The following is a 14,967-nucleotide window of genomic DNA, read 5'->3' as shown; positions in this document are numbered from 1 at the left end:
AAGGCAGCAGCTCTAACTGCTACACCACCCGCTGGTGTAATGATAACCGAGGTTCCCTTCTTTAAGCCCGTCCTTGGGAACGCTATTTGACACCTACCGAACATCTCATCGCGCCTCGTCTCCGGAGCTCTGCGCTCCAGTCCAGTGTGGACAACCCCAGCCCCCACACTATGATTTCACCCCTGGCCCTATCAAAAGCCTTATTGACGGGCTCAAATGAAATGCACCCCCCCACCCTACCCCCTGCGATTCAAAAATCCTCCCCGCAGCCCTGGCCTGAAATGGGCTTTAATCATTTTCGGTATACGTCTCCTTCCCAACAGAGGCTGTTCCTCAGAGCAAAGTGTCCCAGCTCCTGCCGTTCGCTCCGCACGGCATTTTTCGGCAAAGAAGGTGGCATCTAATGAAATCGTGCAAGCACCCTGAGAGGTGGAAGGAGAAGAGGAGGCAGCCTCGCACCCGCCCCCCCCCGGCAGTAAGCTCGATGTATGTATGCCAGCCCGCTGGGGTGGGGGAGGGGGTCCTTGCTGAGCGATCGATGGTGGTGTTAGTGAGCAGAGCTTGGCAGTCCATAACACACACCAGCCGCGGGTCAAGGAGGTCCAGACAGGCTCTCTGAATCAGCTCTCTGGGGGCGGGGATCGAGGGGCATCTCTGAAGAGAGACACTTGAGCCCCTGGCAGCAGGAATTCGCATTTTCGACCCACCTGGAGGCCACCCTGAAATCCAGAGGATTATGGAAATTGGTCTCCATTCAGAGCTGTGCTGGTGCTCTAGGTCTGGATCATCCCCATTCATGGCTCTCGAGGCCCGTGTGGATTCAAAACAAGACCAACAAACAACCAGAAAACAGAACCAGCATCTCAGAAGTTTAAATTATTTATTCATTTCGCCGATGCATTCTTCCAAAACAGCTTACAGTGTTTTACTCATTTGTACAGCTGGGTAATTCTTAGCAGGGCAATTTAGGATCAAGGGCACAACAGCAATAGGTGACATTTAAACCTGCAACCTTCAGATTGACACCTTCACATTGACACCTTCAGGTGACACCTTTAACCTCTATACCACTACAGTATATCTAGCAGTAGTTTGCTCAAAGCTACTTATTCGAACCCGAGTCCTTCATTGACAACGTAAAGACTTCAACAAGGACGCCAGCTGCTGTCCGGTGGAGCAACAATAACCAAATGTCAATGTAAAAAATATCAGCGTACCGCATATTTGTCCCCAGAAGAACTTGCAGACGTCGCAAAGACATCACAAAGGCGGGACGCATTAGGAAGTTGGTAAACGGAACCGAAAAGGAGTTCGCAGAGCGCCTCCGTTCCAGGAAGGCCGGGGAGGGATCTATTGATCGGCCGCATTGTGCAAACAGAGGGACGCGTTCACGGCCCATCATTAACTCGTGTGTCTTTCCTTAGTTAGTGTGTGGAATCAATGGTCAAATCAATGGTGAGTTAAAGAGCTCGCTTAAGCTGCAGGGTAAAAAAGTCAAAGCTGTAAGAAACAAACAGTTCGGGGAAACGGACGTCTGGATGGATGGGTAGTAGAAAGGAACCTCTTCTGGCATTATTGCAGTTAAACACTATTCCTTTGTTGGTATGTTGTGTTTTTTTGTGTGTGAAACTGTTAAAAGGCATATTTTAGACTTTTGTACATGCCAGCGTTTCGCTGTAACTTTACCGAGGTTTACTAGAGAAGTGAGCCGATGCACCGCTCCGACTTTTGGCATCGGAGCGCCGCGTTTCTCGCAATTTGTATGCACAGTGGAATAAATCAATGCTAGTTGTCAGTCAACACATGTTCCTGAAATTTCATCAATATTGCATGTTATAATCGTGCTTAAAAATGATTTATGTAAGCAATTTGCAACCACTTATTGTGAACGGTTTTCCATTTTGCTGCAGATTCCGGGCACGTATTGAAAAGTCTGTCAATAACGCACTCCATGGCCTTTTAAAATAATCGCATTGTTAATCCAGATATCTCCTTGGGAGATGCAGTGCCTTTCGAGAAACTCCTGCTCCCTCTCGTATTGTCGAAACGGGGGTCCGACGCTCCTCCCGGTCTCTTCGCTGCTCTCTCCGGCTGTTCTGCTTTCACAGGTATGGCCCTGGACCAAGTCTCCCATAAACACCTCCGTGAGGTCAGCGCTCAGAACCACCTGGGAGGCTTAAAACGCCGAGGTCGGTTTGGGGTCATCGCTCTTATTTCCCGTCCCATCCGAAAACGTTGAGTCCGATCTGCAACGAGGCCAAAGCAAGTCTTGGGTATCCTTGGTCAGATGTCTTGTTGGTCATACAAGAGCTTGTCATTGGATCCAAGTGTATTTTGAGATGATTCCAATGCTCTGTTTATACCACATGTGGAGTATGTGCAAATCAGTTGGACCAAGGGTGGTTGATCAGAGAAGACCAGAGCGTGAGGGTCAGCGCTAACGTCACAAGACCGTTAATACTGGACTGCATTGGAGTGAACAAGTACAGTTTGGCAGTAGATAGTATAGTGGATAGAACAGCTGCCTTTACACCCAAAGATTGCAGGTTTGAGTCTCACCTTGTTCTGTAGTACCCTTCACCAAGGTGCTTCCCCAAAAATCATTTTGGTAAAATTACCCAGCTGTAGAAATGGGTAAATTGCTGTAAGGTGCTTGAAGAAAAGTGTCAACTTGATGAATAAATGTAATGGTTAGAGTTTCTGCCTCTACACCTGCATCCCAACTCCTGGGTTTGAAGCCTTGCTCCTGCTGTAGTACCCTTGACCATGGTGAGAAAAATGACTCAAGTAGCTTAATGCTGTCAGTTTCTTTTCAGAAGAGCATCACATAAGTCAATAAATATGATGTAAATGTAAGAAAGAAACACAGAGCTCGCTCTGTCACCAATTCTTTATTTTCAGTGTCAAATCTCAGTTTTGAGCCTTAGCTCATCTGCAAAACATATGCACTGCAATTGTTTGTGACAAACACATTCACAAGAAAAAGTAACATTTCAGTTTTTATATTTTATATCTTCATATTGGTTTTTCCTTGTACTGGTATCCTTTATATCTCTACAGTGGTATTCAGTTTTTATATTTCATGTTTTTATATCTTTGTATTCTGGCAGTGGGTATGTGTTCATGCGCTCAACCTGGTCTAAAAATACGTGACATTTTTAATTTATCTGAACTCTTTTGCCTTGCAACACTTAAGACTGCCTGCACCCAAACGTGCAGTTCATACACACTTGAATACTCCTGGGTGTGTATTTAAAAAAATGGCAAAAATCATTTCACTGTGCCTCTTGCGAGAAACAAAAATATGTGTACTATTTTACTGCTCATAAGAAAATATGGCACTGATGCATTTTCTGAAATACTTGTTACATTAGACATGTATGATGTTGTTGCTTTTAAAGTCTTTTTCCATGTTTGATAATTCTGATCCTTGGAAAACTGACTCGTTAATTTAACAGTAAAATATGAAGAGTATTGCATCCTTTGAACATGGTACCCTGTCTCACACCCTGTGCTTCTGGGACAGGCTCCGAACCACCATGACCCTGCACTGGGCAAGCATTTCCTAACAATGAATGAATGAATGAATGAATGTGCAGATGGTGTCAGAGACAGATGCAGTAGCCGTTCTACTCATATTCAGCAGTATTTGTTTATTATTAGTTAATTTATTGAGCACATCATGAAGGCTGAAATCTATACTCCTTAAGCTCAAATCACTGCCAGCCAAAGCAGCCTGAATGTTTTTATGAATCATATCCGAATCTGTTCTCCTCTAACAGCCACTCTGCACCACAGTTCAACCGGTAAGAAAGAACATAAAGTGGATCTTTGGACGGAGGATAAAAATCATTAAAGGCAGTTAATATGATGGACAGCCTATTATTTCCAAGCCGGTACAATGCTAAGTGCTTCTCCGTGCCACCAGTTCAGGAGGGTGACACTGGGGTTGTTTAAAATTCTCTTTATTGCTGTGAAACCGCTCTGTTTTAGTAGACCTTTAATGAAACCTCTCCGGTTATTACACAACTACTACATTATGCTGTGTGTATGAAGCTGCACTCGCATGAGCTGTTTGTGGCTTTCTGGAAGAGCCAGGAGAAGGCTGGGCGGCATCTCGGCGTGAGCGAGAGGAGATGGAGACCTGCTCTGGGATTTGCCCCAGAAGACCTCCGTGTCTCCATAAATGTATGATCTTCACTGAAGTCTGACCCCTGTCACGGCCTGCTGGTTGTACGTGAACCCAGATAGACCTTTCTTATATACTGCAGTGCCGCTTGGTGAGCTTAGATTTCACCTTTTGCAGTATGAATGCATGGAAGGAGAAGGAAACTCAAAGGAAGTACAAGGGCATCTTCTGCTAGCCCCTCCACGTTCTCGGTCTTCTCTGTCTTTTCGGTCTCGCTCATGAACATCGAACGGAGGCCTTTGCAAAATCTCACGGCACCTCACGCTTCACAAGCCATGACCGTATCTTTCCCATACGCCAGAAGTCTGTCTGCATCATAACGTTGTCTCCAGGACACGGGAGCAGTGATCACTGACCCCTGACCTTCTCGCACTCTGTGATTTAACCACGTCCTGATTCCGAGCCGCTCTGACTGCCCCCTGGGAGAAAATGGAAGAAAGAAAAGTTCTAGAAGCGGTCGGGAGAAGAACGTGCACTGCTTCGTTTTAAGGGAGTCTTTGATTTCAGAAAACCCTGCTGACCGCTGCCAGCTGCCGCCTCACGAGTGAGTGACAGTCTTCTCAGATAAATGACCTGTGGGCTTTATACTTTGATGAAAAACGCATACCAAAATTACTGGTCATATTTTTCATTAAAAACCTTAAATTCCAAGTACTTCTGCCAGCACCACATCTCATATGAAGTAGGTTTCCATGTGATGTGAAATGTTGGAGCATTGCATGGTAAGCAAGGGGATATTATTGAAATAATTTCTGTAATAAAAAAATATGCCTGATTTACGTACCCTATTATTATTATTATTATTATTATTATTATTATTATTTAGCTGGGGAGTGCGGTGGCCCAGCGGGTTTGGTCTGTGCCTGCTCTCTGGTGGGTCTGGGGTTTGAGTCCCGCTTGGGGTGCCTTGCAATGGACTGGCATCCCATCCTGGGTGTGTCACCTTGCACCCTGTGTTGCTGGGTTAGGCTCCGGCTTGCTGTGATCCCGCCTGGGACAAGCGGTTTCAGTCAACATGTGTGTATTATTTAGTTCATACCTTAGTCCAAGACAACTTACAGTATTAGGGTTGTAAAATAGAAAAGTGCTTATAAGGCTACTAGGGGTGTGGTGGCACAGTGGGTTTAACCAAGTCCTGCTCTCTGGTGAGTCTGGGATTTAAGTCCTGCTTGGAGTGTCTTGCGATGGACTGGTGTCCCATCCCGGGTGTGTCCCCTCCCCCTCCAGCCTTGTGTCCTGCGTTTCTTGGATCAAGCAGCTTCAGGAAATGTGCATGTGTGGGTGTTATAAGGCTACAAGATAATAATCATAAAACCCATAATTAAATTATTGTTGTTGCAAGACAAGAACATGTGAGTGATACAACAGAGGATGCAGAATAGCAACGGAGCTAAACATTCATTATCAACGGATGCAAGTGGGGTTCGAACCCGCATGGACACATGTCCATTTGACCTTTATACCAATGCCTTAACCACATCCAAGTACAACCTTCAGCTCTCTTCAGCATTTCATTGAGAAAACAATGTTTACATTGACATGAATACATATGAAACGTGTTATACCCTGCGGTTCCTTATTATATATATGCTGCCAGCCTTCCAAGCACCACCTCTTCCAAGATTCGGCCTCGACCCCCTTCTGCGCTGCATAGTGTCCAGAACTGAAATGCTGTCAAATCGCTGGTGCAGCTGGGTTTCTTATTTTTTAAGAAATGCGGCACAGTGAGAAACGACATCTCCGGTGCACCAAGGTGTGTGATGGCATCAGCTTTCAGGTACCGACACAAGGAAACACATAAATAAATAAAAGGAATGAAATGACAGAGGAGGGATTTTGTGTGAATTTTACAAAGTTAGAATTAAAGCCTGTTGCGTGCAGCATGTGTGTCAGCAAAAATGCATCTGCGCCATGAGGACGCCTGTTGTACGAAGGCATCGGCTGCGGTAACAGGACCACGCGAGCTGCAGCGGGCGGATCAAGGAGCGGCTCACGGCTCACGGAGCGTGGATCTAACAGAACAAACAGTTATACGACCACAGATAAACTGGACTAGAGCTCTTTGACCGGCTGCACTCTGCCCAAGGGGGCCGTCCTGCCTCTCGCGTCTCGCGCTCGATGCAAGGAGCAGCTCTGCGCAGTATTTCTTAACCCGTGACATTCATCGGCGGGCCAGGCTTTAATGTGACTGTCGGGCCCTGACTGACTGTTATTAGTGGCGAATGTTCCGTTGATTTAAATAGACAGCCACTACCAATACCATTTCCTCTGTGAGCACAAGCCTGATTTATTGTATTCCAAGTGCTGCTATCGCACTGTTTGGCTCCCGGTCAATAAATCTAAATTGGCACTAAAAATGAAAAAAAAAGCCAGTTGAGGGCCAATCCCAGATTTCCTACCAGAAGGCAAAAATGCATATTGAACTCTTAAGGTATGTTAATATTTAATGAACATACCCTGAAGCAAACTGCCATTCAGCAAGATTTGCAAACATGATGGGAATTTAGGTGCGTACATCATATGTGCTGGTGGCACATATGAAATATGTGGTCATTATATTTTTATGTACTGTATTTTCATCGAGCTAAACTAAATGCACGTAAATGCGCGCGAACGCAGAAAATCATCTTCTGTTGGATGGTCCATTCGTCCATTCTTCCTCCTTCGATAGCAGCACCGCGGGGGCACAATGAAAGACCCTAAAGATATCGACTTGTGGCCACAGCAAGCAACCCAGCCACTTCCCGTGTTGCGTGACGCTGCCCTGAAGGAGCCGCTTTAAGGTATTGATGCAACGCTATTTCACATCCGGTTTATTTGGTCTGCTTGTGCAGTTATTTTCAAGTTTTTGTCAGAGAAACAATGAAGGAATCACTAGCGGACCGGGGTGAAACGGCCTACGGCTCTTCCGAGTCTCGGCCCTAGAATGGAGCTGTGCGACAGTGTGCCCGAAACACCCAGCACGGTCATTTTAGAAAGAAAAAAAAAAACTTATTTTAATTTTGAGATTTTATCCACAAATATAAACACCCTTTTGAACATTGGAAGTCATTTTCTATTCAGTTACTTTCCTATGTAAAAAAAGCACATACACACACACGACGCACGTGCTGCAGTGGTGCTGTGTCTCCTATTATGTTGCTTTAATGCAAATAAACACAGTTTTAAAGCTGTGCATTTCACTGGAGCTATTCAAGGATAGGATCTTGCTTAGTGGAGGCAGGGAGAGGAAAACAAGAAACCTTCGGGATGAGGTCTCAACCTCAACTGCTACTGTCAGCTACATCTGCCTACTCCTGTAACAGCTGAAATCCCTCATTTTATATTTAACACAGAATGTTTAGACGTGTTAGGTGGCTTATTGTGGGCTTTAGCTGCACTTGTTAAGATTTTAATGGCCCGTTTCGTACGAAAAGCCCGCGCCGCTCCTGCAGCTCCGACTCCTCTTTCCCCGCTCGGCGATTCGGCGGCAGCGCAGCGGTCGCCACGTGTTGAGCTCTGCTGCCCCCTTGCGGTGGAGCGGCGGCGGCACAAACAACATCAGGCACGAAATGCCAGCAAAATGTGCCAGTCGGTGTTCGACGTGTTCGGTTTCACAGATATGATCAAATCCAACCAGATACTGTTTCATTAGTCCGTTTTGTCAGCGAGGTCATTACGGCGTTTGGCCGTACACACCGTTTCCCTCTGTTTCCCATGGCAACCCGTTCGTGGAAAGGGAGGGAGGGGCAGCTTTCGTCTCCGCGAGCAGGCGCTCTCCGGGCACGTGACGCGGTTGCCATGGCAAACGCCATTTCCGGAGTACACATAGACCGCCTGGGACACTTCCGGGAGTGGGTTTCTCCCGGAGCAGACGCAAGACTCTGTTCGGTGTGCGTGATATGCGGCTGCGTTCAGACGCGGACTTTCCTAGGAGAGATGTGCTCCGCTGTAGAGCGTGGCGGCGCCTTGTGCCGCGTTTTTGACGCTTAGTTTGGCGCGAGCTCAGGGCGCAGCAGGAGCCCTCCGCGGTTCCGCACGTCACGTGACACGTGCACTGCAGCTGTGTGTTCGCCTCAGGCAGTCGGACTTAGGCTAAGCTAGTAGCTAATAGGTAGGTAGTACTGGTAAAATAGGTGGTAGGTAGGTAGTATTGGTAATAGGTAGTTCGCTAGATAGTACTGGTATATTTATAGCTTAGTAAGTGGTAATAGCTAGTGGGTAATGCTAGATAATAGTAGTTTGCAGTGCTAGTACTACTAGTAGTAGTAGTAGTTAGTGACACAGCTGCAGGGGCTCCTCTTTCTTCTTGTTCTTCACACTTAGACATGATGGAGGAGGAGGAGCGCGGCCCCGGGGCCCTTTATCACATGTTTGTGCTCATGGAGGATTTGCTGGATAAACTCAAACTGTTGGACTATGAGAGTGAAGTGCTGGAGAAACACAACATGAAGGCCTTGTCCAGGTGTGTGGGTGGGGGCGGGGCATAGTGGTTCGAACCCTTCCGGTCTGAAAGTTCCTGCTTGAAATCCACACTCCAGCTGTAGAACCTGCCTACTAATACACCAAAAATACCTTCCTGCTACAAATTGGTAAATCAATGTATGGTTACATTACTTTGTTTAGCTGACACTTTTCTCCAAAGCAACTTATCAGGTTAAGCTACTTTACTATTACCTACCCTTTTATGCAGCTGGGTTATTTTTACCAGAGTGATTTAGGGTAAGTACCTTGCTCAAGGGTACTACAGCTGGAGGTGGGAATCAAACCTGCAACCTTTAGGTCCAAAGGCAGCAGCTCTACCACTACACTACCAGCTGTATATGTAACACTGTAAATTGTGTTGGACACAGGAGTCAAATAAGTTTGTTTGTTTGTTCGTTCATTCGTTCAAAACCCGCTGTTTCTCTGTGTCCCCAGGCATTACTTTGCATCCAGCCCCTACATGCCCTCGAACCCGGGCGAGCAGTTTTACACCTTCAGCATCTTGGCTTGGTGGCTCATCAACGAGGCAGGTCGACCCTTTGAGCAGCCGCAAGAGTACGATGATCCCAACGCCACCGTGTCCAGGATCCTGGCAGAGCTTCGCACCCTGGTTAGCACCTGGGGTCCACAGATGAAGTCACTCGTATTAATAATAAATGCCAACTTCATACTATGGAATGAACATTTACAGTTCATATATTTATTGATTTACCTGGTGCTGTCCTCCAAAGCAACTTACAGTGTTTGTCTATTTAGAATTATTTACCCATTTACATTTATTCATTTAGCTGACACTTTTCTTCAAAGCAGCTTACAGTGTTAAGGTTACAATTATTTAACCATTTATACAGCTGGGTAATTTTACTGGAGCAATTTAGGGTAAGTACCTTACTCAAAGGTTCTCCAGCTGGAGGTGAAGTTCAAACCTGCAACCTTTGAGTCTAAAAGCAGCAGCTCTAACCACTACTCTACCAACTGCTTCCATGGGACTTATTAACATGGGCCTTTGTTTCTATGCAGTTATTTTAACATGCAGTTATTACCACTCTTCATACAAGGACATATTAATATTGATTATTAATTCAGCAGATTCTTTTCTCCAAAACAGCTTATAGTGTTGAGTTACATATAATTATTTACCCATTTATTAAGCTGAAAATTTTTTGCCATATCGGGTCAGGATAAGTACCTTGATGAAGAGCCAGGAGCAGGGGTTTGAATCCAGGTCCTCTGGTTACATTTACATTTATTAATTTAGGTGATGCTTTTCTTCAAAGTGACATACAATGTTAAGGTACTGACTATTTACCCATTTATACAGCTGTGTAATTTTTATTGAAGCAATTTAGGATAAGTATCTTGCTCAAGGGTACTACAGTTGGAGGTAAGGCTGGAACCTGCAGCCTTTGGGTCCAAATAGCTCTCATTCCTGTGCCACCCACTGCAACTTGTACTGCACAAATGTTGAAGCATCATTAATTGAATTGTGTGGTAATTTCAGATGTCTTTAAATGACTTTGAGATGTGTGGAACAGTTAATAAAATGTCTTGTTGCTCTGAATAAATTTGTCTCTAAAGGAAATATGAAGGAAGAGATTTTGTGATGATTTCAGGGAGGACAAGTTGACTTCCCTCCCTCCAAACTGAAAACTGGATCAGGGGAACACGTGTGCTATGTGCTGGACCGTCTCGCTGAAGAGGCCTTGAAGAAGAGAGGATTTACATGGAAGAAGTGAGTTTCTGAATTTTGTTTTTAAAAAAATAATAATAATTGTATCTGCTGCAATATGTACGGGTGGGTTTGATGGCGTGTTGGGTTCAGCCGATGCCTGCTGTGTGGCAGGTCTGGGGTTCAAGCCTTGCTTGGGGTGCCTTGCGACAGGCATCCTGTGCTGGGTGTGTTCCCTTCAGCCTTGTGCCCTGTGTTGCCGGGTGAGGCTGTGGCTGACCACAACCCTGCTCGGGACCAGCGGTTGTAAATGATTGATGGATGCTAATATGTGCAGTGGCATTTAGCTTTACATTAATTCATATCGCTGACACTTTTCTCCAAAGCAACTTGATGTTAAGAAACAGAATTATATACCTATTTATACAGATGGATGGGTTTTTTTATTAAAAAAAAAAAAAAAAAACTAGAACAATTTTAGGGTAAATGTCTTGCTCTAGGGAATTGTAGCTGGAGGTGAGGCTCAAACCTGCAACCTTTGCGTCAGAAGAAAGCAGCTCTAATTACCATGCTACCATCTGGCTCCTTTACTTAAAAAGCCATTTCAGCCTGTCTGAGGGGAAAATGGAAAACTAATAAAAAATACAAAAAGGAAACAAAAGAACACCACTAAGTCTTACGATTAATATATTTTCACTTTCTTTTCTTTGCTTAGACCCAACTACCCCACAGAGGAGATGGAGGAGGAGTCCCTTGTGGAGGACGATGCTGAACTCACACTGAGCAAAGTGGAGGAAGGCATGATTGTAGGTTTTATACAGAATACGGTCCTCAATATAACTGGCATTCTCAATCTTTGTAGGGTTATCTGTGTTATTCCTAAATATAGTAACTGAGGACATAGAATTTGCATCCTGAAAGCTGTTGTTGGCTCCTCTCATTGGAGAGGTAGGATGCCGAGGAGGATGCTACAATAAAGAAACTACAATAAAAACAGTATAATAATACACCCTGTTGTATACATTGATTAAATTATAAATTCCTTTTCTTTATTGCAATGCACAAATATTTGAAAGGCACAGAACATCTTTAGTTAATGTGAATTTTCGTTATAGGAGGAACCTGATGACAATGAAGAGGAACATCTCATTGATCTTGAAGCGTTGAAGGCAAGGACCAATCAGAACGTGAGTTTGGTTTTATTATTTGAGTTGTATAGACAGTGGACTCGGCTCCTGCGTCCTGGACATTCATTGTTTTCTGACAAGGAGCTCCTCGGAATTGTGAGCAGAATGGGAGTCTCCGCACGTCTTTCTTTTACAGGAGACGGACACTTCTTCAAAGCCGGATGACATTTTGGAGTCCAACGTAGATGCAGCTGAATGGAACCTGGAGGTGGAGAGAGTACTTCCGCAGCTCAAGGTGACAGTGAGATCAGACAACAAGGTGAGCACTGAGCTTCCTTGCACAAATAACGAGGAAAGGTGCAGTTCCTGCTTTACGACTGACGTGTACAGAAGTGCTGTCTGTTTCCGAAATTGTATATTTGTTCTGAGCTGTTTAATAAATATTGGTTACGGAAGTCCTGCGACTCTTCATAGCCTGAGCAAAGCCCGTGCTTATCCTCCCGCCCGTGTTTATCCTCCCACTGTTTTGAGTAGAATTATTAGTTGTATGCATAACTCCGTCCATCCATTATCGGGGCCTGCTAGTTTGCTGTAGGGTGGCGGTGATCTGAATCCTATCCCAGAAGCATTTGGCACAAGGCAGGGTGCTAGTTGTATCCATCCATGAAATATTTTAAAAATATATCCTGTCCTTATAAATAGGGTTTTGCCAAAAATGTTAAAAATACAGAGAGGATTTCTAGAATATTTCCCCAAAACTTTTGAAGAGTCCCGCTCTGCATTTTTCCAGGACTGGAGGATCCATGTGGACCAAATGCACCAGCACAAAGACGGCATCGAGTCGTCTCTGAAGGAAGCCAAGGTACCAGACCCTAAATGCGCCATCATTTGCTACACAATTACAAATTTTATTATCTTCTATCTTACAGTAAGCCTCTCATCTGCATTTTAGATCTTTATTCATTGTTTGTGTTTTGTGCAAATATTATTGCAGTTGCAAAAATATAGCAGTAGGTGGCGTCTCATAGCATCTGCACTGTGTTCAGACTTCCACTTATTATTAGCCGACATCTTTCTCCAAAGCAATTTGCAATGTTACAGTTACAAGAGTACAATAATTTACACAGCTGGGTGATTTTACTGGAGCAACTTAGGGTAAGTACCTTGCTCAAGGATACTATAGCTGGAGATTGAACCTGCAACCTTTGGGTTCAAAGGCAGTAACTCAAATCATTATGCTACCAGCTGTCAACTTGGGTTTGACAGCGTGGTGATGTGGTGGGTTTGGCCTGTACCCACTCTCTGGTGGGTCTGGGGTTCAAGTTCTGCTTGGGGTGCCCTGTGATGGACTGGCATCCTGTTCTGGGTGTGTCCCCTCCCCCTCCGGCCTTGCGCCCTGTGTTGCTGGGTCACCGCACCCCCGCTCAGGACAAGCGGTTTCAGACTCTGTGTGTGTGCGTGTGTGTAAAGTCCCATGCAGGTTGTACCTGCATCACACGGTACACTTCCAGGATAGACCCCGGACCACTGTGACTTCTTGTTTACCAATGGCTTTTTTCCTGCGATGTGAAGATGCACTGTGTGCTTAAAGCTCCACACTGACTGTGTGTTGACTGGTGACCTCGATCCAGGGCCTCCTCGACAAGCTCCAGGAAGAGATCAACAGGACCCTGGAGAAAGTGGGCAGTCGGGAGAAGTACATCAATAATCAGCTGGAGCACCTGGTCCAGGAGTACCGCAGCGCTCAGTCAAAGCTCAGTGAGGTAACCCACTCCGAGGAAAGGGAATGCTGGGAAGGGGCCGGTTCACAGAGCAAGAATATCAGTGTAGACAACACTGCTGCAGCGGCAAGTGGCTACATAAATTGTTCATTTATGAGTTGTTGTCTTGGTGTATAGGATATGTAATAATTGAGAAAATCATTAAGGGACACTTTAGAAACAGCTGTATATGTAAATTTGCACAGATGTCAGATTGATCTCTTTATTTAACTTCAGTTTCTTTTAGCTTTGTTTTCCACAGTTTATTTATTTGTCGGTGCTTTGTGTGCCACCGTAGGCTAAGGAGCACTATCAACAAGGCAGCGGCGGAGTGACAGAGAGGACCAGAATTTTGTCTGAGGTGGGCGCTGCGTTCTCAGTATCACACTGACACCCAGATAACGCCAGTGCAGTGTAAGACCTCGGGAAAAGGCTTCGATGGCATTTTCTCCATACTTTGTTTTCGAGATGTTTACATGGCTGTTCTCATTGAAGACTTTTTATTAATGAAGGCTGAAGACTAATATTGTTGAAAGCAAATAAAAATAGTTTGTTTTTCTTTCATTTAAACTGCTTTACGAACATTATATCACTTTAAACACTTTATCACATCTCCATATTTCATGAATTTGGTCTGTGGATTTAATTGCTCCTCTTTTTCTAGATCACTGAGGAGCTGGAGAAAGTAAAGCAGGAGATGGAGGAAAAGGGAAGCAGGATGTCGGATGGAGGTAAGGCAGCATGAAGGAATAAGTTTCACCCTTGACCTTTTCATGTACAGTGCTACCCAGCTTTCTTGGTTGAAACCTTGTCTATTTTGTAAATAATCTTAATTTTAGGGCATCTTTCATTTAGCCACATCACAGAATTTACATTGGAAATTTACAGTTGGAAAATTCAAATAAAATATGCTTGCACCTTCTACATCCACAAATATTTATTTCCTTCTTCACTTCAGTATCTGGAACATATCTTGTTTTCTTCATTGCTTCACAGCACCAGTGGTGAAGATCAAGCAAAGCCTGACGAAACTGAAGCAGGAGATTGTTCAGATGGACATCCGCATCGGCGTGGTGGAACACACCCTGCTGCAGGCGAAGCTAAAGGAGAAGTCCAACATGACGAGGGACATGCACGCCACCAACATTCCCGAGCCTGCCATTGGGGGATACTGACTTCACGTGCCAGGCCCCACACGTGGCACCAGGACGTGCAGTCTGGTTAAAGTCATGATGTCGCTGTACTCCTCTGTCCTATATGTTTAATCTCTTTTGTATGTTTTGGCAGTAGTCCTATTTATTATAATTATTTAATAGTTACCATTTTGTATTTTTTAAAAATCTAAAGCAAAAGTAGTGTGTGCATTTTCTAATAAATTTCTGCACTACAGTGTTGGCAAAAATACTGTTTTTACATTACACAGTAGGAAAATTATGGATTAAAATGAAGGTATCAATATGGGTGCTATTGCAAATGTGATGATAGAAATATTGTGGTTAATACACAGCTTTTTCAGTGTCATTCAAATATTTTTTAGACATGAAATTTACTTAAGGCAAATATTCTAAGTTCATCTATAAAACCCAGAAATTTAATTGCCTTTCATAAACATTATTAAACAGTTCAAGAGGAGAGTTAAGTAAAAATTTTACTTTGACAGAACATTTCATACAATTTTGAAGTATTAGTCTCGACATTTAATGTTTCGGAGCGTATTAGCATATTTAGGATCTTGATGACATCAGAAAAAGTACAGCA

General features: G+C 44.4%; 1 protein-coding gene across 2 annotated transcripts; it reads left to right on the top strand.

Annotated features, from left to right (window-relative positions):
* Positions 1 to 8,022: 8,022 nt before the first annotated feature.
* ift57 (intraflagellar transport 57 homolog (Chlamydomonas)) lies at positions 8,023 to 14,498 on the top strand. Of its 2 annotated transcripts, XM_018757649.2 has the most exons (12): positions 8,023 to 8,282; positions 8,495 to 8,633; positions 9,089 to 9,263; positions 10,267 to 10,385; positions 11,038 to 11,128; positions 11,438 to 11,509; positions 11,646 to 11,768; positions 12,240 to 12,311; positions 13,081 to 13,212; positions 13,508 to 13,570; positions 13,874 to 13,940; positions 14,206 to 14,498. In XM_018757649.2, the coding sequence occupies exons 2-12, from the start codon at positions 8,497 to 8,499 to the stop codon at positions 14,382 to 14,384; spliced, it is 1,230 nt and encodes a 409-aa protein (XP_018613165.1). In that variant the 5' UTR covers positions 8,023 to 8,282; positions 8,495 to 8,496; the 3' UTR covers positions 14,385 to 14,498. The 2 variants fall into 2 exon arrangements, with proteins under 2 accessions (XP_018613165.1, XP_018613167.1); XM_018757651.2 differs by having other exon boundaries at positions 8,023 to 8,633.
* The last annotated feature ends 469 nt before the right edge of the window (positions 14,499 to 14,967 follow it).

Source organism: Scleropages formosus, chromosome 7, assembly GCF_900964775.1.
Source record: "Scleropages formosus chromosome 7, fSclFor1.1, whole genome shotgun sequence".
NCBI lineage: Eukaryota > Metazoa > Chordata > Actinopteri > Osteoglossiformes > Osteoglossidae > Scleropages > Scleropages formosus.
This window is presented reverse-complemented; position numbering and strand designations above follow the sequence as displayed.